General features: G+C 41.5%; 1 protein-coding gene across 1 annotated transcript; it reads right to left on the bottom strand.

Moving 5' to 3' along the window:
• Window positions 1-53: 53 nt before the first annotated feature.
• LOC142289717 (uncharacterized) lies at window positions 54-23,847 on the bottom strand. Its single transcript, XM_075333642.1, has 6 exons — window positions 23,770-23,847; window positions 15,476-16,080; window positions 13,977-14,120; window positions 10,958-11,019; window positions 8,507-8,770; window positions 54-1,007 (listed from the first exon to the last, which is right to left on the bottom strand). The coding sequence occupies exons 1-6, from the start codon at window positions 23,796-23,798 to the stop codon at window positions 966-968; spliced, it is 1,146 nt and encodes a 381-aa protein (XP_075189757.1). The 5' UTR covers window positions 23,799-23,847; the 3' UTR covers window positions 54-965.
• Window positions 23,848-24,527: the final 680 nt, after the last annotated feature.

Below are 24,527 nucleotides of genomic sequence, written 5' to 3'. Positions count from 1 at the left end.
TTGTTTTTTTAATAAAAATATACAAAAGAAACAATATTTATTTTTGTGGTGATTTTTTTTTTTACTCAATAACATTTACATACATCATTTTTAAAGTAAGAAAATACAATTTATTTCCAAAATACATTATATACATGAATGTTTATACACAATGTAAACAGTGTAGAAAGATGACATACAACATAAGAAAATATTAAAGTGCTTGATTTTATGAAATGAAAGTGTAGTGAGGTCAACTTTAACTTCTTTTACCCATATTTTTTTCTTTAGTATCTTGTTTCTCCTTGTCGAAAGCAAGAGTGATACAAGTTATTGTTGACATATCTTCAACAGCCTCCACCATCAACAGTCTTTTGGTGAGATGTATACTTGTTCTGCAGATTTTCTCCCAGAAGGACAAAATGTTTGGGCATATTGACATCCAACTTTTTATTCCTCCTGTACCCTAACATCCACCATAAGGAAAAAGTCGGGAAGACAAAACACTTTACATGGCCAACCAATAATGTCAAAATCAGCAGGATCAGCCAACAATGTCTATGGCCACAACTCCCAAACTATAGCCCTCGTGGCCACCAACAGGTCATGTTTTAAAGGATTTTCTTAGCATTGAAGAGGGGATGGAATAATTCTCAAGGCATCACCTGTGCAATACTAAGGAAATCAAGAAAACATGACCTGTTGGAGGCCGTGAGGACTGGAGTTTGCGAAACACTGCCTTAAAGCTAGTAAAATTCATTTATTCTCAGGTAACATATGCAAGGTTCTTCCAGAAGTTCTCAAAAAAAAATTTCAATACTCAATAGCATTCACTTAATTTTGAATATGGACAGAATAAAATGCATCTACTGGTCCAGCAGTAATATATACTATATATTTATATATATTGCATAATGAATATATTACATTGATTAAAGAATTTGCCATGTGCCAGCATCATGGAGGGTATGGTAGGACCACTGTTCTCAGTCAGGGCTGAGACATGCTTCTTGATCAACAGGGATATTCTGCAGAAAAAAGCAAGCAAAAGGTAATTAAATATCCAAGATTTTAAAAATGTGCATATTATTAAAGTAAAACAATAATATTCCATGTCTTAATAAAAATAACATCTAAATTTGAGTACGCTCCCTTATTACTGTGTATTTGGAATTTTCTTCTTAGAAGTATTTTCTAAGCAATTGTCTAATTATTAGAGTGGCAAGAATTTTAGCCTCAAGACTCCCACCAGTACTGTTTACAGGAAATCTGTCAGCAGTATTGCACAAAAAACTGTCTATGTGCTCACATAACTCTTGCAAAGTCAAGTCCATAACTTTTACTAGCCAATCTGTTCCTCCGTTAGTTAAGCCCGCTTTACACGCTGCAATGTATCTTACAATGTGTCGGCGGGATCACGTCGTAAGTGACGCACATCCGGCATCGTAAGGTACATTGCAGTGTGTGACAGGTACATGCGATTGTGATTGAACGGTAAAACGTTCATCGCATACACATCGTACCTTTCTCTTGAATTGAACGTCAGATTGTTCATTGTACCCGGGGTAGCGCACATCGCAGTGTGTGACACCCCGAAACGATGAACAGATCTTACCTACGTCCTGCGGCTCCCGGCCCACAATGCGGAAGGAAGGAGGTGGGCGGGATGTTTATGTCCCGCTCAGCTCTGCCCCTCCACTTCTATTGGCCGGCTGCCGCGTGATGTCGATGTGACGCCAAACGTCCCTCCCACTCCAGAAAGTGGACGTTCGCCACCCACATCGAGGTCGTATGGAAGGGTAAGTACATGTGACGGGGGTTAATCGTTTGTGCGGCACGTTCAACAAATTGAACGTGCCACACATACGATGGGGGCGTTGCAAATCGCATACGATATCGTATGCGAAATTGCAACGTGTAAAGCAGGCTTTAGATATCATAGTTGGAATCAATCAGCAAATGAGGCTGATGTGCTTTCAGAGTGTGGAAGTATTCTCCCAGAAAATGATAAGTTGGAGAAACCAAACAAAAAATAAATCACAGAAAAAGAAATGTACTCCTAAAATACAAAATTTATTGAGGTACAAAGTTAAAAGGTAAGGAATAAAAATAAAAAACAAAAAACTCCTAATAACACTAAGGCGGGCTTTGCACATTACGACATCACATGCCGATGTTGCAATGTCGAGTGCGACAGTCCCCGCCCCCGTCGTACGTGCGATATCTTGTGATTGCTGCCGTAGCAAACATTATCGCTATGGCAGCTTCACATGCACTCACCTGTCCTGCGATGTCGCTCTGGCTGGCGACCCGCCTCCTTCCTAAGGGGGCGTGTCGTGCGGCGTCACAGCAACGTCACACGGCAGGCGGCCAATAGCAACAAAGGGGCGGAGATGAGCAGGATGTAAACATCCCGCCCACCTCCTTCCTTCTCATAGCAGCCGGGACACAGATAAGGAGATGTTCCTCACTCCTGCGGCTTCACACACAGCGATGTGTGCTGCCGCAGGAGCGAGGAACAACATCGTACCTGTCGCTGCACCGGCATTATGGAAACGTCGGAGACTACACCGATGATACGATAACGACGCTTTTGCGGTCGTTCATCGTATCAAAAAGGTTTTACACACTACGACGACATCGCAAGTGACGTCGGATGTGCGTCACTTTCGATTTGACCCCACCGACATCGCACCTGCGATGTCGTAGTGTGCAAAGCCGGCCTAAGTGTGGAGAGAACCCCCACTATGCAAAAAAAAGGAAGGGGATATGATGAAGAAAACCAGCTGGTTGAAAGTGAACCAGTGGGTGATCTATCCGAATAGGGATACCACAACATTGATTAACTTATGGTAATATTTTTATGACCAAATTAGACAAAAGTTACCACTACCAGACAATCACACACAAAACATTCAACCCAGTTGATAATGCATAAGTCAGACATAGACAATATTGTCACAAGTCAGACAGTCAGTCAGGTCAGTCTGTAAGGTAAGGTGTAGTCATCAATTACATAGAGTCAGCTATCAAAATTTGAGCATCCCCAAAAGACTGATGGGGCAAAATAACATCAAGAAAAAACCCAACGCGTTTCACCTCTCAAAAGAGGTTCATCAGGGGTATATACATGTATAGAAATATGCATAGATAGATATATTCGTTCTCTCATAAAAACAGAAATTATATAATATAATATGGGACCACCATAAAAAGATTGTCTGAGGACAGTAGGCTAGGTGCTCCTGATGTATCAGCACCCAATGTTTTTCTTTATAACATAGCTGCTGGATTAGCAAGCCTCTTTTCCAGGAAAATCCTTTATCAACTCATCTCCAGTAAGCTGAGTTAAAAAAAAATCATCATAGATTCACTGTAGCAGCCAACCGGTGGTATTTTTATTTCCTACAAGGCTTGTAATATATGAATGTATTCAAAGGAGGCTGACAGCAAAGCTAACAATATATATACATCATAAGTCCTCACTATCTCCGCTGTATCAGATCAAGCACCAGAATAACACACAGGTAACAGATGTCCTACATGTCCAGTGAGACTTTGCATAGACCGAGTTGCTGTAGCTCCAGTGTCTGTCCTCAGAGTGGTCCTTATTATATTATATAATTTCTGTTTTTATGAGAGAACGAATACATCTATCTATGAATATTTCTATACATGTATATACCCCTGATGAACCTCTTTTGAGAGGTGAAACGCGTTGGTTTTTTTCTTGATGTTATTTTGCCCCATCAGTCTTTTGGGGATGCTCAAATTTTGATAGCTGACTCTATGTAATTGATGACTACACCTTACAGACTGACCTGACTGACTGTCTGACTTGTGACAAGATTGTCTATGCCTGACTTATGCATTATCAACTGGGTTGAATGTTTTGTGGGTGATTGTCTGGTAGTGGTAACTTTTGTCTAATTTGGTCATAAAGATATTAGCATAAGTTAATCAGTGTTGTGGTATCCTTATTCGGATAGATCACCCACTGGTTCCCGTTCAACCAGCTGGTTTTCTTCATCATATCCCCTTCCTTTTTTGGATAGTGGGCGTTCTCTCCACACTAAGTGTTATTGGGAGTTTTTTGTTTTTTATTTTTTATTTTTATTCCTTACCTTTTTAACTTTGTACCTCAATAAATTTTGTATTTTAGGAGTACATTTCTTTTTCTGTGATTTATATTCAGTGTGTGTAAATACTTCAAAAGCATCAGCTCTCCCCACCCAGTGCCATCTTCTTCTTTAGGCCGGTTTCACACATCCGGCTTTTCGCCGGTTTACCGGATCCGGCGCTCTCCCGTACAGACAATACAGTACAGTGACAGCGCTGTAACTTCCGGGTCACATGCGCCGGTCACATGACAGCATGTGACCGGCGCTTGTTGCGCTGTCACTGTACTGTAGTCACTGTATGGGAGAGCGCCGGATCCGGTAAACCGGCGAAAAGCCGGATGTGTGAAACCGGCCTTACTGACAGCTTCTTTGCCATGTGACAGCAAGCAATGGAAATGTCAGTCAAGCAGCAGGAAGTGGCGCTGGGCTGGAAATAGAACTGGGGAGAATAGAGGCTAGGTAAGTGCTTCCTTAAGCTGAAAGTACTGCAGCCTCATTTACATACTGATTCCAACAATAATTTCTCCATGATGGTGGAACTGTCACGATGTGACTGCAGGTGTCAGGTCAGGTACGAGAGGACCCCTGATGAGCAAAAAAACACATAGGGAACACCAGGGTAGCAATACAATGGAAGACCTTGGTGCTACAGAAAGGGCCACAGAGTCACCTCCTATAACTCAACTGAAGCTGATCCTTGCACTCCAAACATCCCTAGATGGGTCCTTCCCCCATGTGCCATCACGTACCTAAGCCCTTGCTGGCCCTGAACTCACCCTGACTAGTGAAGGCCAGCGAGACGCTAGTCTCACCACTGCAAAAAGACAACACAAGGAAGGGAAAACAGGTGGGGAAAGATACAACAAATAACACTCCACTGCTTCTCCAGCCGGAACTTCTCAGCTGCAACAGAAGCGACACCTCAACTTCTCTAGAGACTGGCTCCTTCAAAGTGAACAGCATAGGTATGAGCTATAGCCGGCATAGTGAGAAGCAGATACTTATAGCAGAAAAGAGTGGCTGCACCTGATGTTACAACTCCCTGTTACATCACTTCAGGATAGAAATGAACCTTAACCCTCTTCAGTACTGTGACCTTCTGATCCTAGATCCCCCGAAATGCCATCAGGCCATGACACACTCATGACCGGAACAGACTGGCTAGTTAAAATTATGGATGAACGTGTCATACAAGAGCTATATGCACATATAAATGTGATGCCCTGGCAAAACCAGGGTGTCACAGACCTGCAGAAATCCAGCACAGAGCAGGTCATTCTCCTCTTTGGTAACCTGATCCCACACCAGTGCTGCAGGATAGACACCCCCCCCAAGTGTAAGAGCAAAACAGAGCAGCAGGGGAGGAGGCTGGAGCAGAGTGTGTGGGGAGAGGGAGAGGAGAGGAGCCCCGAGTTGTAGCTCCCGGGCTGCTACAGAAGCGTGCTCCGAAAGGGCCGGGACAGGCTGTTAGTGAGGAAGGGACTTGAGGTGACCGGGGCAGGGTAGTGGCCTGCCGGTATCAAAAAAGTTCCCGGATCACTGCAGGGCAATGAACTTCCCGTTCCCGGCTGAGGAGGAAAGAAAGAGAAAGAGTGGAGAAAGAAGCATCTGGCTGCAGGGGAAGAACAGGGGTCTGCTGCACCGTGTGTGGGACTTAAACACCCTCTGTACCAAAGGCTGCGGACTCCGGAAGTTTCTAGTTTACCAGAGACTCTGTGAATTTGTGCCTGAGTGAGTACAACAGTGCCATCCGGCACTGCGCCGCGCTGCCTCCGCAACCCTGCACCCCAGCTACCCTGCCTCCCCGTATCACCACCGGGCCCCGGGATCACCAACCCCTACCCACGGAGGGGGAACCAACATCCTAGCTGCTCCCTGCCATCGCTCCCGGGATCCCCGTCACCAGCAGCAGTGTTGCCCATCATCACCACGACCCGTGGGTGGCATCACGAACTATCTCCCCAAACAAACCACCCCTTTTCACTTGTGGGCGAGGAGTGCTGCTCGAGTCCCCGGGTCTGGCCCACCGCTCGAGCCACCGAACAGCAGCAGCCCCAGACCCGAGCGTAGCGAGCGCGGTCCCTGCGCCCGCGACATAAACAGTTTGGGGGTGAAGGGGGGACTCCTGCTGACAGACTGCTTTTAAAAGGTCTCATGGAACACCATGCTGATAAATGTAGTGCCACTGCCAAAATTAATCTTCTGTAAAACACCCTGTTTCCTCATTCATAGGCAATGTTGAGTTATTAATTGTAAGATCATGCTAAACAAACACTCACACTCATCGCCCATAATTTCCACGCTTATTAGTAGATTGGGATGGGCACAGGAGCTCAGCTGACCACAAACAAAATGATTGTTTGAGATAGATTCCTTAATTACAATAATAGCCTTGCCCTACTACTTATGCCGTTGTCTTCCAAGTACCAGCCTAATTACTAGAGTCTTGCCACTAGTCACGTGGAATTTTAGGTTGTATATCGAATACCTCATCTTGATAGGAAGTGGCCATGTTATTGTGTGTGACTCACTGATTATATGCTATTTTCAGCACAGATGACTCAGCTACACTGCATGTAGTATTACACTCATTCCCAATGTATATACCAGTGTCAGTGATGTCTGAGCTACAAACCGGTATGTTATAATGGAATGAGAAGAAAGCTATTTCTTGCTATAACTACGGTACTAGTGTGTTTACAAGTGTAGTTTTGGAAACTAATCAAGTTTTACAGACATTTATTCCCTTTTGTATTAATCTTGTGTAGCTGAAGCCACTATGATTCTCTAAATTATTTTTTGCCCTGGGTATTTGACAACCAGAATGCTAAATTAAAGGGAACCTGTCATGTTAAAAACGCTATTAATCTGCAGATATGAGGTTAATCTGCAGGTTAATAGCATTTTGAACCTGCTTGGCACTTACAATTAGAGCCCCGCTGCTGGGAGGAAATTAAGGCCTAGGACACATGGCGACAAAAACGGTGCGAGTGGAATGCGATAAAAAAAATTGCATTCCACTCTGACCAATATTACTCTATGGGGCAGCACCCATGAGCGATTATTTTCTCAGCCTTAATCAGACCGAGAAAACAGTCGCAGCATGCTGCAGGTGCAATGCGAGCTTGTTTCACTTGCACCCATTCAAGTCTATGGGGCTAGAGAAACATTGCACTGCTCTCTCGTTACACCGATGTAACGCGATAGCAGTGCGATTATCACATCAGCCAACCAAGGAGGAGATAAATCTCTCCTTCCCCTCCGCAGCGCCGTCCCTCCCCTCCGCAACTGTTGTCTGATCGCACAATCTGACCACAGTCACATGACACTCGCATGACACTCGGTTCCCGCTATGCTGCGAGCGTGAGCCGAGTGTCATGCGATGACTCACACAAATCCCAGTGTGGCCTCGGTCTAATTTTATCCCTCACAGCAATGTTCATCTTCCAGTCATCGGGATGGCACTGGCGTTGGTTCAGTCATCGCTCAGTTTATAGTCAGCTGCGGCTGTAACTACACCCCCTGCACTGATTGACAGCTGGCTCTACATTAAAGCTGTATGCTTATTGGTGACTGAACCTGCGCTGGCGGTGACTTGATGACCCCATATCTGCAGGTAATAGCATTTTCCCATGACAGGTTCTCTTTAAAGCTGAGTTCTCATTCCTGTGTTAAGAACCCTTTCCCTCTTTCTTTATAGATAAAAATCAGACTGTCTCGATCTGTCTTGATCCCTAATTAACAATATAGGGTTTTCAAAAATATTAGTTGACTATCTATTTGATGAGTGCAGCACTGTATGGTGGCACAAGGACATTTCAACCACTATTACATCCAGGATCTTTCTCAAAACTGCCCACTTGGTACAGCTTAGTATGATCTGTGTAGTACTAAAGCATGATAGCTCTTTCTCTACAATTCGCTATAACCATGCACTCAAGACACCATAGGCAGCAGGCTAAATCCTATGGGTCTAAAAGGATCAGGCCTATTAAAATACAACATGCCCAATCCCTCTTTTACAAGAATCTGTTACTGGGCAACAAATCATTGTAATTTGCATAAGACAATAAAGGACTTTTTTTATTATCAGTGGCAAATTCTTGCACTTTGTGGTAATTTTGGACCCACAAGGTATTTACTGCTGAAACTTGTGAATATATCCAAACTCCATAATTGTTTCTCCCTTGAGAGGTAGACCCATGTCTGCACGGATGACAGAACATTGGCTGCATAACCCCAGGAGTACCTCTTGCGGTCTATATCTTTGCAACCATTTAAAGTCAACCTCCCAAATCCTTATTGAGCTGACCTTACTTCTATCCTACGTCCCCTAAGATGCACTGGCTTCATTAACTCTTTTTTCCTAACCATAATTGTGGATTTTTTTTCTATGGATCACTTACCAGATTTTCTCTATTATATGAAAGCCATGTAAAACTGTCTTCAAGATACTTGGTCCCAAAGCCCATGATCCTGTTCGCAGGGTGATTAGACAGTCCTACAACCTGCTTTGTAAAGTGAACAGAAAATGCAAATTTCATATCCTCAGGTGTGGCCACTGATTCCTTCTTTTTAACTCCTTGGTCAACATAGACATCAGCAAGCTGCTTGAATGAATTGTATGAAATATCTCTGAAAAAGTTGCTTAGGGCTAGATCTTCTTTAACCTGCAGAGATAATAAAATAGACATACATCAATATATATTTTAGATGCAAATGATTCATCTATATGTTACAACCAGTTGCATATCTTTTAACTGCTACTACCTATGACCATGCCTCCTATCAAACCAGGTTTAAACATTCGGATCTATTGTCCCATGGGTTACAATAAACGATTTTGACCTAAATTGACCTAATTATAATATATTTACAATTAGATGTTACAATAAACATTTCTACATAAACAGCAGGTGAAATAAGTATAGAACAAGTTGCCAATTTTTTAAGTGGATATATTTCTAAAGTTGCTATTGATATGAATTTCTCACCAGATGTCGGTAACAACCCATCCAAACCACACAGGTAAAGAAATCAAACCTAGATGTCCATAAATTTAGTGATGTGTAAGAATGAAAAAGGATACAGTGAAGACGTATTGAACACATGAAGAAAGAGAGGTGCAACAAACCATGGAAAGTCATGACACCAGCTGAAATCTATCAGTAAAGGAATCCTGCACCGATTCAACCGCAGGTCCTTGCAGTCCATTGCACTGCCAGCTTCCCCTGTCAGTCAGAAGCAATACAGTGCTGGCCAAAAGTATTGGCACCCCTGCAATTCTGTCAGATAATACTCAGTTTCTTCTTGAAAATGATTGCAATCACAAATTCTTTGGTATTATTATCTTCATTTAATTTGTCTTCAATGAAAAAAAAATAAAATTTGTCATAAAGCCAAATTGGATATAATTCCACACCAAACATAAAAAAGGGGGTGGACAAAAGTATTGGCACTGTTTGAAAAATCATGTGATGCTTCTCTAATTTGTGTAATTAACAGCACCTGTAACTTACCTGTGGCACCTAACAGGTGTTGGCAATAACTAAATCACACTTGCAGCCAGTTGACATGGATTAAAGTTGACTCAACCTCTGTCCTGTGTCCTTGTGTGTACCACATTGAGCATGGAGAGAAGAAAGAAGACCAAAGAACTGTCTGAGGACTTGAGAATCCAAATTGTGAGGAAGCATGAGCAATCTCAAGGCTACAAGTCCATCTCCAAAGACCTCAAAGTTCCTGTGTCTACGGTGCGCAGTGTCATCAAGAAGTTTAAAGCCCATGGCACTGTTCGGGGTCTGGTAAGCATGATTCTCCTGGGAAGGGGGTTATGCTATTTTGGGAAGGTTAACTTACCCCCAATACATGTTTCCCCAAGAATAAGCCCTACCCCTATAATAAGCTCTAGCGCATTTTTTTGGGCCAAAACTAATATATGACAGTGTCTTATTTTCAGTGAAACACAGTGTGGCCATTTCTTCAAAGTTTCCCTGGAGCCTTTTTAAACCTGAGAACTCTAGGCCATATGTTGCTTGTGGTACTGTGAGCAACCTGTGTGGCCTAAACGTCCTGCATGGCCTGTGATGTCTCCGAATATGTCTGTCATCTGGCACATATGGAATGTCATTAGTTGTCAATTGCAAAGGTAGCTGCCAGCAGTAGATCTGGATTAGAGTGGCAGAACGTTCCTCAGACAACCATTAATAACCTGATTAATATAATATCAAGTCATGCATGTGCGGGTATCTCTGCATGAGCTGCTCATACTCATTACTCAAAAAATTGAAGTGATTTGAAAATTGTGCTTCCATTTATAAATCCTTTGACTAGCATTAACATGACTAAGTCCATGACTTTGCCTTTTTAATGTTGCAATTTCAATGTTGAGGATTGTATATTCTTATTTATTATTATTATTATTATTATTATTATTTTTATTATTGGGTCTAGCCAATGGGGTTATATTATTATGATTGCTCCAAAATACAGTTGATCACATTGCCAGCCACCACTGCTTTGTACATGGAAGGCGATGTTGATCATGCAATATACAGTTACACAGTTTACATATGAAGATCGGTGGTGCCTTACATGACTCCTGTTGAAAATATTCTGCTATAACTACTACTATAACTGTCAAGGTAAAACACATGTGGATATAAGAAATATCATAAAATCAACATGTTCATTTACCTCTACGTGTACAGTAAAAAAATAAATACTAGAAGCAGCTAATGTAAAAAAAAATGCCAATAGTTTCTAGTTTCTAAAATAATTTTGGAAGCTTATTTCATATTGATAACCTGTGGATAGTAATAGACATTGTCATCGATTTCACAATACTTATGCCATACCGTTCTGTTATAGGCATCACCTTCCTTTTGAAGAATCGCAACAATCTTCTTAATCGTGGTATCTAAGGAAAAAAAGAAAATATTCAATAATACTTTTTTATATTCATCCTGTTACGTTACGGCCCCGCTAGCGGCTAGTAATTGGAAGCCAGTCAGGCATGCTTGTGTCACCAAACTAATTACATGGCTGGGCAGAGTAGTAAGACAAGTTCAAACCTGAATAAGATATTCCAAAGCTGAAAAAATGAACAATGAATTGTTATGCAAATGAGGCAGCAAGTACACTGAATGTTGCCAATATTGTGCCTCTTCTGCAACTCAACTGATGCTTCATATTATTCAACATCTCGAGCTACCTCATAGGCCTCTTTCACACGTCCTTGTCTCCGGTACGTGTTTGGTCCTTTTCCTCACGTACCGGAGACACGGGCACATGTAGACCCATTAAAATCAATGGGTCTGCGCTCACGTGCGTGTTCAGCCATGGACCATGTGTACGTGTGGAACATACGTGTGTCCATGTGCTCCACACGTCAGCATGTACGTTCTTCTCCAGCATCACGGGTGTCACACGGAATGCAAACGGACCACACGGAGGTGTTCCGTGTGACACGCGCCGGAGAAAACGCGCGTGTCTGAGAAAATAAAAAAAAAACTTTACTCACCTTCTCCAGCCCTCCTGTCTCTGCCGCTGCTGTCACTTGCTTTCGACCGCCTCTCATTATGCTCATTGAATATTCACTTCACTGCGGCCGGAAGCAGCAGCAGCGGGGAGTCGGCAGGACCGGAGACCGAAAATCAGCACCACGGACAGCGACACCAGGGACAGGTGAGCAGAAAGTTCCCGTTCTCTGTGTGTTTTCACAGATAACAGACGGTGAACACACGTAGACCATAAACACGGCTCACGGAGGGCAATACGCACCTCTGACATGTTCGTGTAAAATGTGTGAAAGAGGCCATAGACTGTCTTCACGTATACTCAGCACCGCTATGTCAGGGTCATCTGTAGTGCTGAACTGACCTCATATGAGCTCTTGGATGTGGCATTAGACGTGGAACAACGCCTAATGTCACCTTCTTGGTGCACTTGCAGCTTTAATTACATGTACATCTTACATTGTTGTTTATGTATTTGTGGCCATAACAGTATGATTGGGCTTTTTTTTATAATTCTTATCAACAATGTAATTAGTTTGGTGACCCCACTATAAGTCTCCTGACAGTATCCATTCAAAGGAGTCTGTCAGCAGGTTTCTGCTATGTAATCTGAGGACTACATGAGGTAGGGATTAAAGCACAGAATTCAAGGATGCGTCATATGTCAATATGTGCACTGTTGTTTACTTAAACTAAAGGATTTATCTCCTGGTGATTATTATTGCTGTGAGTAGGCTCATCATGCCAAATTGTCCAATTTTTCCCCCTCCTTTGATAAACAGCTCACTGTCTATAGACATTGTACATAGAGAGCCTGATGTCAGTAGGGGTTAACTTTATTAGCTCTGCTGCATGCTAAATCTAAAAACTGTTGCACCGAGTAAACAAAGTAATACATCGTTGGATTCAGTCTCTTTGCCTATATCATGTTTCTCTCAAATAAGGTAGCAAAAACCTGCTGACAGATTACCTTTAACCCCTTCACAACCTTGCGATATTCAGTTTTTGTGCTTTCGTTTTTTTCCTCCCCTTTTTTTTTTCTTTTTCTATCCACATAGCCATATGAAGGCTTGTTTTTTTTTTGTGGGACAGCATTGGAAAACGGGAAAACTTCCAAATGTGGTGAAATTGAAAAAAAATGCAATTTATCAATTTTTGGGGGATATTTACTTACTATATTCGCTGTATGGTAAAACTCACTGGGCGATATAATTCTACAGGTCAGTATGATTACATGCATATCAAACATGTATAGTTTTATTATTTAAGTGTTGAGAAAAAAATCTGAAATTTGTAAGAATTTTTTTTTTTACTTATATCGCCATTTTTTTGTGATCCGTAACATTTTAAATTTTTATGGGCTGGGTGAGGGCTTTTTTTGTGTGCCCTGTGCAAACATTTTTACTGATACCTTTTGGGGGTAGATACAGTGTTTTGATCGCTTTTTATTTAATTTTATTACAACATTGTGATGGCCAAAAAAAACGTAATTCTGGGATTTTTATTTTTTTTCATGACACTGTTCACCAATTGGATTTATTTAATTCATATATTGATAAATTGGACTTTTATGAATGTGTATTTTTCATTTTATTTGTTTTATTTTTAATAGGGTGATTTGAACTTTTGTATTTTTTTAATTATTCATATTTTTATAACATATTTTCTCATTTTTTTCTACAATAGTCCCATTAGGGGACTTGAAGCTGCGATCATCCGAATACTTCTGAGCATAGCAGTGCATTAGCACTGACATGAATAGCAGAAATCACGATCTCCTATGAAGGCCAGCCACAGGCAGTGTTCACAGGTGATTTGTAATGACAGTCATGTGGCTCAACAGCAGACCTCCAGATGTCATGACAACCCATTGGCACCCTGTGATCACGTCACAATGTTGCCAATAGGCAGGAGGAATGACGCGCCCCCCCTTTTGGTGCCTGTTAAATGCTTTTGTCAGAGATTGTATTAACTGGTTAACTCCGATCCTTCTGCGGCTATTAGAGGTACATGACGGCTGATTAAGTCAGCCGTCAGGTGCGGGGAATGATGCAAATTCATGTGGGAGCCCACATCAAAGGCAGTTTAAAACTCCATCCATTTTTCTCATTCACTAGTAGTAAAAACTAATTGGATCAGTTGCTTCACTATTGATTAAAAATAATACACTGGGTACATTGGGCCAGTAGTATACAAGATATAATATTTTCCATCATTTCAATGCTTTCTATGGTTAGAATTTGAAGTTACTTTTGCATCACACTAGCCTGTAAATTCCCGATAGGAAATATTATTGGAAAATTAATAGGATTAGTGCAGAACTACCCGGTGCATGATTAGATTTGCTTGCATTTCTTACCCATGTCTTGGGATCCATTTAAATCTCCACTCAGGCTTTCTTTTCTCTCTCCAACGTCCAGATTTTCATTATGTTTGACAAGGAGTTCAATCTCTGCAGATACTTGTTCATAGTAGCAATCTTCATTATTTTCACCTAAACAGACTGTGATACATAAATGGTAAACTACGGGCAGCATGAATCTGAGCCTGACTGGAAGATTGCTGACAGGTATATTTGGCTCTGGAATTTCAGAGAAAATAAAGTTAGAAGATCCGGGCAAGGTTCATAGCTGGAAACAAGATTATGCTGCTCCAGGTGATTGACAGGCTTTCTTTCGTAGCCAGATACTTGTCAATCTTCTCTAGTGATGTTGGGAGAAGCTGGACAAGCAGCATCACCAGAAACGAGATTAATTTGGTCCAAGTGATTGACAGTTCTATCCCTTAGCGCAGTGGTCCCCAACCTTTCTGACCTTGAGAGCCACATTCATCTATTACAGAGGGTCGTGAACCACATCCAGCTCTGTTTCCCCCTCACAGCAAGAGCCCCCATTGCTACCGGTGGTATAATCACAGCCAAACCTTTTCAGCCGAAATCAAACCAAGGCAGTATACTATGAACCAGTGGTTTCCACTCTACCCCCATTCAGATCTGCTCTTCTGTGTGGGGCTATCTAGAAAAGTCATCATTTGGAGACCTGCTTTTCATATCCGTTTACAAGACCTAGATGCTTATGCATCAAGCTGGCAGACGCTCGTGAGCCACACATCACGGGCCTGTGAACCACATGTGGCTCCCGAGCTATAGTTTGAGGACCCCTACCTTAGTGTGTGACCTGTCAATCACCTCTAGCAGGGCTAACAGCACACAAGCTGAGACAATGGCTAGAGACATGACCAGTTATGATAAAGTTATAGTTAAGACCTTCTAACCATGTCGAGCCTTTCAGAGAAAAAGATACATGGCTACAATCATGTTGACAGGCTCTGAAACAGGCTCTGCCTTTGGTTTGGGCAGCATGACTCAACTGATAGTTTCCCTTTAAGATCTGCTTAATATTCAGATACTCTGTAATAATGTTATGGATATTCTCAAACTGATGAAAACCACAGCAAGCAGGCGCATAATTATAATAGATGCAGGGGTTGCAGTTGAACCCGGGCCCTGAGACCTAGAGCGGCCCAAAAGGTCCCCTTGCTAATATAAAAAGACCATCACTAAGAAAGATCTAGGCTAAATGCAGAGCTTTTACATTTGGATCCATGAGATTCAAGTTACGCCACTGATAGCAAATATATATACCATTTTAAATGGAGAAGTAGTCAAACATGTAAGGCTCGCTCCAGTAACTACTACAGAAGCTCCAAAAATAGCTGACCAAGCATAGCATTTTAGTCTATCAAAAATGGCAAATTCCTAATACCCCTTTAAATAAATTCATAGCATAGTCCAAACTGATTCTTTGAGACCCACTGGAAAATAAGTCATAGTATCTCCATAGTATCACAACTACTTACGTGGCTGAAGTGGATGTGGTCTAACTCTGCGCTTCAGTGGAAGATGAGTGGGTCTTTTTAACTTTTCATCAGCATTCTTCTTAAAAGAAAGTGCTTTTCGGATGCCAGATTTTCTGAAGCTGCTTTTCTTCATAGGTTGATCTGAATGTCCTTCGGTAGAAGAGGTCACCGCCTCTTCGGCTACTTTAGTAACCACAGATACAGTTGGCTCAGAAATGTTATCTTCTTTTTTAAATATCAGGTTTAGAAAGCTCTTGAACCATGATTGTTTTTTTCCATTTTTGGCCTTGGTGTTGGTTGTAGGTTCATGCACTGTCACACAGGAATCACTGTCATTCTTTGACGTTTCCTCTACTTCAGTTTGAGGTATCACTGCCATATTATATTTGTTGCCTCTATGTGTGAACCTGGTGACATCACTAACCGACCTTTGCACCTTTGCCTCTTTCTTAAACCCTTTCCTTTTTGATTCACGGTGGCTTAAGCTTCTTTTAACATATGTTTCCAGCACAATATTTGCCTCTTGTCCGCTCAAAGAAACAAATTTCCCTCTTTGTTTTCTCTCCATCCTTGGGCTGTTGCTCGCTGCTACTTCCTTATTTTGCCTGTATGAAACCAAAAGAAGATATATCACTGTACGTCACATGTACGAAAGAGGAAGGGTGGAAGTTGTTAACATTGCTCCCCTGCCACACTTAGTCCTCATTCACATATGGTTAATATTGTTTCTGCAGATGCACACATTGGTTTCCTTCACTGGCCCTATAAGCGAATATAAAGCTGAGGTCTGGGTGTAAAATAAGTGTTCATTCTAGATTTTATTTAGAACTGTATGTCAACAGAAAATCCTCAACATGCTTCAGGCACAAAGTCATTTGCAATACATACTGTAAATCATAAGTTGCATTATTGATATTTTTAATAGAAATGTGAGATTCTTCGTGTAGATTTTGATGAAATTGTAGGAACCCACCTGTCATTGCAAGGCAAACTCCTTCCTTGGCCTGTATCCAAAAGACTATATTTTTTGAGAAGAGTTTTAGAAAGATTGTGTAATGCTCACACCGGTGTCCCTGCATTGTCCTGCACCCCTCCCCCGGTGGGGATGTCGGCCCACTCACTCATCTGGCACTCCCACGGTGGTTGTTCCGGTTCCGTCCCATTAACCCGGAAGTGCCTCTCAGGTCAGCAGAGAGGCTGCAGCTATTTAAGATACTCCCTCCCTTTAGGAAGTGCCTGGGCAACGAATCTTATACATTGCTAGTTCTGAGGTTCCCTAGCACTGGTCTGCTATGTTATGCTAGTTTCCACTGCCGACATACAGTTAGGTCCAGAAATATTTGGACAGTGACACAAGTTTTGTTATTTTAGCTGTTTACAAAAACATGTTCAGAAATACAATTATATATATAATATGGGCTGAAAGTGCACACTCCCAGCTGCAATATGAGAGTTTTCACATCCAAATCGGAGAAAGGGTTTAGGAATCATAGCTCTGTAATGCATAGCCTCCTCTTTTTCAAGGGACCAAAAGTAATTGGACAAGGGATTCTAAGGGCTGCAATTAACTCTGAAGGCGTCTCCCTCGTTAACCTGTAATCAATGAAGTAGTTAAAAGGTCTGGGGTTGATTACAGGTGTGTGGTTTTGCATTTGGAAGCTGTTGCTGTGACCAGACAACATGCGGTCTAAGGAACTCTCAATTGAGGTGAAGCAGAACATCCTGAGGCTGAAAAAAGAAAAAATCCATCAGAGAGATAGCAGACATGCTTGGAGTAGCAAAATCAACAGTCGGGTACATTCTGAGAAAAAAGGAATTGACTGGTGAGCTTGGGAACTCAAAAAGGCCTGGGCGTCCACGGATGACAACAGTGGTGGATGATCGCCGTATACTTTCTTTGGTGAAGAAGAACCCGTTCACAACATCAACTGAAGTCCAGAACACTCTCAGTGAAGTAGGTGTATCTGTCTCTAAGTCAACAGTAAAGAGAAGACTCCATGAAAGTAAATACAAAGGGTTCACATCTTGCTGCAAACCATTCATCAATTCCAAAAATAGACAGGCCAGAGTTAAATTTGCTGAAAAACACCTCATGAAGCCAGCTCAGTTCTGGAAAAGTATTCTATGGACAGATGAGACAAAGATCAACCTGTACCAGAATGATGGGAAGAAAAAAGTTTGGAGAAGAAAGGGAACGGCACATGATCCAAGGCACACCACATCCTCTGTAAAACATGGTGGAGGCAACGTGATGGCATGGGCATGCATGGCTTTTAATAGCACTGGGTCACTTGTGTTTATTGATGACATAACAGCAGACAAGAGTAGCCGGATGAATTCTGAAGTGTACCGGGATATACTTTCAGCCCAGATTCAGCCAAATGCCGCAAAGTTGATCGGACGGCGCTTCATAGTACAGATGGACAATGACCCCAAGCATACAGCCAAAGCTACCCAGGAGTTCATGAGTGCAAAAAAGTGGAACATTCTGCAATGGCCAAGTCAATCACCAGATCTTAACCCAATTGAGCATGCATTTCACTTGCTCAAATCCAGACTTAAGACGGAAAGACCCACAAACAAGCAAGACCTGAAGGCTGCGGCTGTAAAGGCCTGGCAAAGCATTAAGAAGGAGGAAACCCAGCGTTTGGTGATGTCCATGGGTTCCAGACTTAAGGCAGTGATTGCCTCCAAAGGATTTGCAACAAAATATTGAAAATAAAAATATTTTGTTTGGGTTTGGTTTATTTGTCCAATTACTTTTGACCTCCTAAAATGTGGAGTGTTTGTAAAGAAATGTGTACAATTCCTACAATTTCTATCAGATATTTTTCTTCAAACCTTCAAATTAAACGTTACAATCTGCACTTGAATTCTATTGTAGAGATTTCATTTCAAATCCAATGTGGTGGCATGCAGAGCCAAACTCGCGAAAATTGTGTCACTGTCCAAATATTTCTGGACCTAACTGTATATTTGTGTTTCAGAGTACTACTGCTGATATCCCTAACCTGCCGCTGCTGCTACAAACTGCCACCTCGGCCGCTAACTACGATACTCGCTGCTGTAAAGTATCCACACCAGCTGCTGCTGCCGCATTCATCCAGCTATCCCGATCGAAACCTCGACACCTGCTGGCCCTGTTATCTATCTCCATAGACTGTCACTCCTGTACCTTGGGACCAACCGTCACAGCACCAGTCTTCCCGAGTGGTTCCCGGTCTCACACCTGCAGTATAACACCCTCGCCATCAGAGGCTCTGTTGAAAACCAGGTGTGATTCCACAGTCAAGCCCCATCTGAGTTTTCTGTGTGCTGTGGTCCAGTTGGCTCGCTAAAACCCCTGCTTGCCTGGCAAGCATAATAAATTGGTTTATATCTATGCGTACTGACCAATTTTTTTGAAAGGACCTCTGCTGTAGAAATATAGTATATTTTTAAATGCATTTTTGGGTGGTCAAGTCCAGCAATTTCCAGCGTCATATAATCGTATACCTCTGTCATTGACTAATGTCAAGAAAAGTCTACAGATTAATATAAGGTATCTCCACTAAACAGGGACTCCATTTTAGCATATGTTTTGCAAAATTTTGCCAAATGTTGTATTTTGTGTTGGTGTGAGAAGATAAACCAAAAATCCAGCGATCCGGGGTCTTGTCACAATGTAGAAAAAAATTGGGGTAAAATTTCACATTTATTGATTATTGATAAAGGGTAGTTCACAGACAGACCGGGGTAACAACACCATAGTGAACAAAGAAAAAAACGCATTAAACCAGCGCGTTTCGGCTAAGCCTTAATCATGGTTCCTGTTAGTATAAAACCCAAACATTGTCATTTTCAGTATTTTATTATTTGATATTGATATTATTATTACATTTACAGTAATTGAGATGAAATGTTAATAAAAAAAAACCATTCTTAGACATTAAAGAAAAATGTTGCTGGAGAACTGAGCTTAATGGTCATTGTATACGTCCTGTTTAGTAACTAAAGACAACATAGTAACTAAAGCTACAACAGAGTGATTTATTATGCAGTCTTGTATGGACAGGCAGGACAGCCATTTATGTTCCTTCTAATATGTGCAAACAATTTATGATCCATACACACAGATGATACATTAGAGGGGGTTTCCACATTTTTTTTATGTCAATATAAGTTATAAAAACTACAGAGTGGAAAAAAGGAGTGTACCTATATCTTGTAAATGCTTTACAGTCCTGGTAATAAAGCCATAAAGAGTAAGGGACAAACACCTTTCATTTTCCCAATCCTAAATAAATCAATTTTGTTATTGCTTCATTATATATATATATATATATATATATATATATATATATATATATATACACACATCAAGTATATATGAAATAAAATACCAAACTAGAAAATACAAGCAATAATATTTTTATATATATATATATATATATATATAGATATTTATATTATATATATATACATATATATATACATACTGTATATATAGATATATATATATATATATATAAATACATGGTATATATATATATACATATATGTATATACATATATATACAGTGTACATATATACATACATGCATGTATATATACAGTATATATGGTAGCATATTAATCCCCTGGGATAGCTATGCCATATATTTTTTGTACATTGCTTTGCTAAAACGTAAGTCACATGCTGAATTCATAGGTCTAATAATCTTTTTTTTATTTATTAAATATATTAAATATTAAATACATATTTTACTTTTTTTTTTTTTTTTTTTCATTTTTTTGCCAGTTCTACCCAAAATTCAAGGTTTTTTAACTTTGCAAGTTACTTTATTAAGTGACTTGGCTTCGATCCTGTGGAAAACATACGTCTCTTTTGCACTCCGGACATTTTTGCAGCGGTTTTTTTTGCATGGTTTCTGCCTTGGCTTTATGCAAATCCATGCTAATAAAACTTTGCCTTCAGCCCCCTTCACACGTCCGTGTCTCCGGTATGTGTTTAGTCCGTTTCCTCACGTGCCGGAGACACGGGCACACGTAGACCCATTAAAATCAATAGGTCTGTGCACGCGTGCGTGTTTTGCTATGGACAGTGTGTACGTGTGGAGCATACGTGTGCCCATGTGCTCCACACGTAGACACGTCCGTCTTTCTCCGGCATCACGGTTGTCACGCGGCCCACACGGATGTGATCCATGTGACACGCACCGGAGAAAATACACGGGTTTGTAAAAAAAAAAAAACTATCTCACCTTCTCCAGCCCTGCTGTCTCTGCTGCTGCTGGCACTTACTTGCTTATGACCCCCGCTCATTATGCTCATTGATTATTCACTCCACTGCAGGCAGAAGCAGCAGCAGCGGGGAGTCGGCAGGACCGGAGACCGAAGATCAGCACCACGGATAGCGACGCCAGGGACAGGTGAGGTTAAAGTTCCCCTTCTCCGTGTGTTATCATGGATAACACACGGAGAACACACGTTGTGCCATAAAAATGACACACGGAGGACAATATGGACCTTTGACACGTCCGTGAAAAACGTACATGATTTTCACGGACGTGTGAAGGGCACCTACAGTAAAGCCTATGAGATTACAGAAATATCACACACACACACAAAACACCTGCATTTTTCTGACTGTTTTGTCAACCACCTTGGTTTTTGCTGCGTTATTGTGAGCATGTCAATTCTTTTAACATTTTTATTGCGGTTTTGCAGCGATTTTACCGCTGTTTTTTACCTACACAAATCAATGAGGAAGTGCAAAACCCCAGCAAAAACAAACGTGGCAAACCGCAGGTTATTATCTTGTAAAACCTTAGGTTTCGCTGCAGAAAAAACCTAAGCAAAAACGCCCTGTGTGAACATAGCATTAAGGCTCTACTACATTGTGTCTCTGCTGCACTGCACCATCAGCAGTATCTCTTATAGCGCAATTGTACTCTGGCGAGATTAGTCAACGCTACTGTGCATGTTCTATGGATTTCAAGAACCAGTGCTGCCTAATCCCAGCAGAACTGTGTACAACTGTGCTGGAGGTGTTACTGCTGGTCATGCAGTGCAAAAGACAAAAGATGTACTAGTGTAAATTATGGACAATCATTGACATCCTGACAGGAGGATGCCCACTTTGAATACCTTGCAACTGAGTAAGCTCACCCCTAAGGTGTCTCCCTTTTCACTGCAAGAGTTTGTACTCCTAGTGCATAGTAAGGGCTCATGTGCACGTTGCGAACTCACATGCATTTACGCTGCATGTTGCACTGCAGCGTAAATGCATGCGTCCTGCGTATTGCACTGCAGCGTAAATGCATGCGTCCGGGTTCCCCTGCACAATCTATGTAGATTGTGCATGATACATGCGCACAATGCTTTTATGAACGCAGCGATTTGGGTGCTAAAATTTTGACCCAAATCTGTGTGTTCATAAAAGCAACATGTCAATTATTTGTGCGTTCTGGATCCAGCTCCCGCTCTGTCTATGGTGGGGGCAGCAGCCATAGCGCATGAAATCGGCTTTTTTAAACAAAACAAACTTCATTCATTATGCAGTCTTTCTGCAGGGATTTGACGCGCACATGTGCTGTCAAATCGCTGCAGAATATTCTGCAGTTACGTGCGCATGAGCCCTAACAAAGTACAAAAAAGCCAGACAAGGACTATGGAGTGATTTGGAGGCAACTTAGATGCAAGTTTACAGGACTGAAGCCAAAATTACTTAATAAAGTGATCTACAAAGTTAAACAACTTTCAGTGGTTTTCATCTTTTTCATTGTTTAGTTACTCTGTGAGTATATAACAATTATATACAGTGAAACATCTTATAACCAACCAATATCGCAAAGTGGTTTTCTAAAGCTAAGGACACACGGGCATTTAGCATCCGATGTGAGAGCATCAGATAATATAATAATAATATAATAATAAAATAATATATAATATCAGATGCGATATGCTAATGACCAACGGCTTCCACTCTGCTGCAAGTGTAAGGCTAGTTTCACACTTGCGTTGAACGGGATCCGTAGCATTACGTTGTGTGACGCATGTAACGGATGCGTTGCATATAGTGGCACAACGCATGTTACAGATCGTACAAAATAACGCAGTCCGTTGTAGTTTTTTTTCCTTGACTTTACACATCTGAGCATGCGCAGTTGTGTAAAGTCAGCTGCGTTAACGGAATCCATCAAATGACGCATTCTAACGGAATCCGCCACCATAGGCGTCCATTATAAAAACAACGGACGCCTAACGGATTCCTGCAGATTGCGTTTTTTTGACACTCCGCCAAGCGCAGAAAAACGTTACATGCTGCGTTCAATCCGCTAGACGCAGCGTCAAAATAACGCCGCTGCGTCGTCTAGCGGATGCAACGCAGACACTTGCATTACAGTGCGTCGTCCATAAAACTCTATGGAGAATAGCGCGGTCCGTTAACGGACTGCGCTATTCTCCATAGTGACGGAATACTCAAGTGTGAAACTAGCCTAAGCCGAGTGTCATACCACTGTGCTGAGATCCCGCGATCGGAGCACAGCTGCGGAGAAGGAGAGACTAATCTCCCTATCTCCTTTATTATCAGCTGATGCATATATCGCACTGCACTTCGATGTAATGCGAGTGCAATGCAATGTTTCTCTTGGACCCATAGACTTGTATGGGTGCAAGTGAAAACGAATCGAATTCCACCCGCAGCATGCTGCGACTGTTTTTTTGGTCTCATTAGGGCTGAGAAAAAAAATTGCTCATGGGAGCAGCCCCATAGAGTAACATTGGTCCGAGTGGAATGTGATTTTTTATCGCATTCCACTCACTCTGTTTTACTCGCTGTGTGTCCTTAGCCTAAGGGGTCATCTTCCCCAAAAAAGATTTTGATCATGCACTATATACTGTATGATGGAACTGTAATCTGGAGATGTGTTCCTTAGAGTTGCCAACTGTCCAGAAATTCCTGAACAGTCCATAACAATAAAGCACTTTTTTTCCACTTTTGCTGAAGGTCGTGGTACAAATTATTGTGATTTTAATTATCAGCATGTTACAGTTCACAGTAAATACTGCTAATGTTTTCGTAGCTTCATCCTGATATTGACATATATCGCTTATAATCTTTATACTTTCTATATATAAATAGATTTTTTTATCTAATCTATCCGTAAAGAGAGTTGACATTGTAAGGTATCTAGAAGAAATAAAAAAGCAAGTTGACAAAATTGGTTATCACTGTTAAATCAGGTCATAGGAAGGATGAATACAGAGAAGCTCAGGACGTAGAATGGTTTGGTCACCTGTGGACTCACCTTTCTGCTTCCATCAGAACCTGTGGCATGTGTTTCTCCGCTGTTAGCTGTGAGCCTCTGTACAGCTGCTTCCCTACCTGTACAGTAAACCTTGAGAATATGATCTCAGTCCCTATTTATAAGCTACCAATGAGCACTGACATAAGAAGCTCGGCCTCCTGTGGTTTCCCAATACATAGAAAGCTCACACAAGCTTCCGCTCCTTCACTATTTTCTACTTCCTTATTGCCATAGGCTTTCTTTAGAACTGAAAAGTAGATTGAAACCTGTTTAACATGACAGTGATAAATAATAAAAGCTGTTGAGACAAAAGGATAATTTCTGGGAAACCTGTCTGACCTTATACCCTTTGCAAATTTCCACCAGACAGACACAGTATATGGCTTTGTGATCATAAGCAGATATTTGCCTTTATTGTTCCTGGAAACCATTAAGTCAGAAGATAAACTGTTACATGGCTGAATATGTGATCATATGATCATTGATGAATAGGTTCTCCTGCACCAGAGGTAAATATTCAGTTTGACACTATCTCCCGCCTCCTGTACACATTTTAAGGCCGGGGTCACATTAGCACAGGGCCGGCTCCAGGTTTTTGTGTGCCCCGGGCGGAAGAGTGCCAGTGGGCCCCATAAACACGCAGACACACACACATACACATATACGTACATATACATATTTAAAGACAAACTCACAAAATACATATAAACAGACAAATCTATACAGTCATATACACTGACATACATAGATACACATCA

The sequence above is a fragment of the Anomaloglossus baeobatrachus genome, chromosome 2, assembly GCF_048569485.1.
Source record: "Anomaloglossus baeobatrachus isolate aAnoBae1 chromosome 2, aAnoBae1.hap1, whole genome shotgun sequence".
NCBI classification, from domain to species: Eukaryota; Metazoa; Chordata; class Amphibia; order Anura; family Aromobatidae; genus Anomaloglossus; species Anomaloglossus baeobatrachus.
This window is presented reverse-complemented; position numbering and strand designations above follow the sequence as displayed.

Excerpts from the sequence above, each read along its gene's own strand:
- LOC142289717 (XM_075333642.1), bottom strand. The coding sequence starts at position 23,798 with ATGCCACAGGTTCTGATGGAAGCAGAAAG. Across the intron at positions 14,121-15,475 it reads ACCACATCCACTTCAGCCAC|TCTGTTTAGGTGAAAATAAT; the intron begins GTAAGTAGTTGT and ends TATGTATCACAG. Across the intron at positions 8,771-10,957 it reads GTGATGCCTATAACAGAACG|GTTAAAGAAGATCTAGCCCT; the intron begins GTATGGCATAAG and ends TTATCTCTGCAG.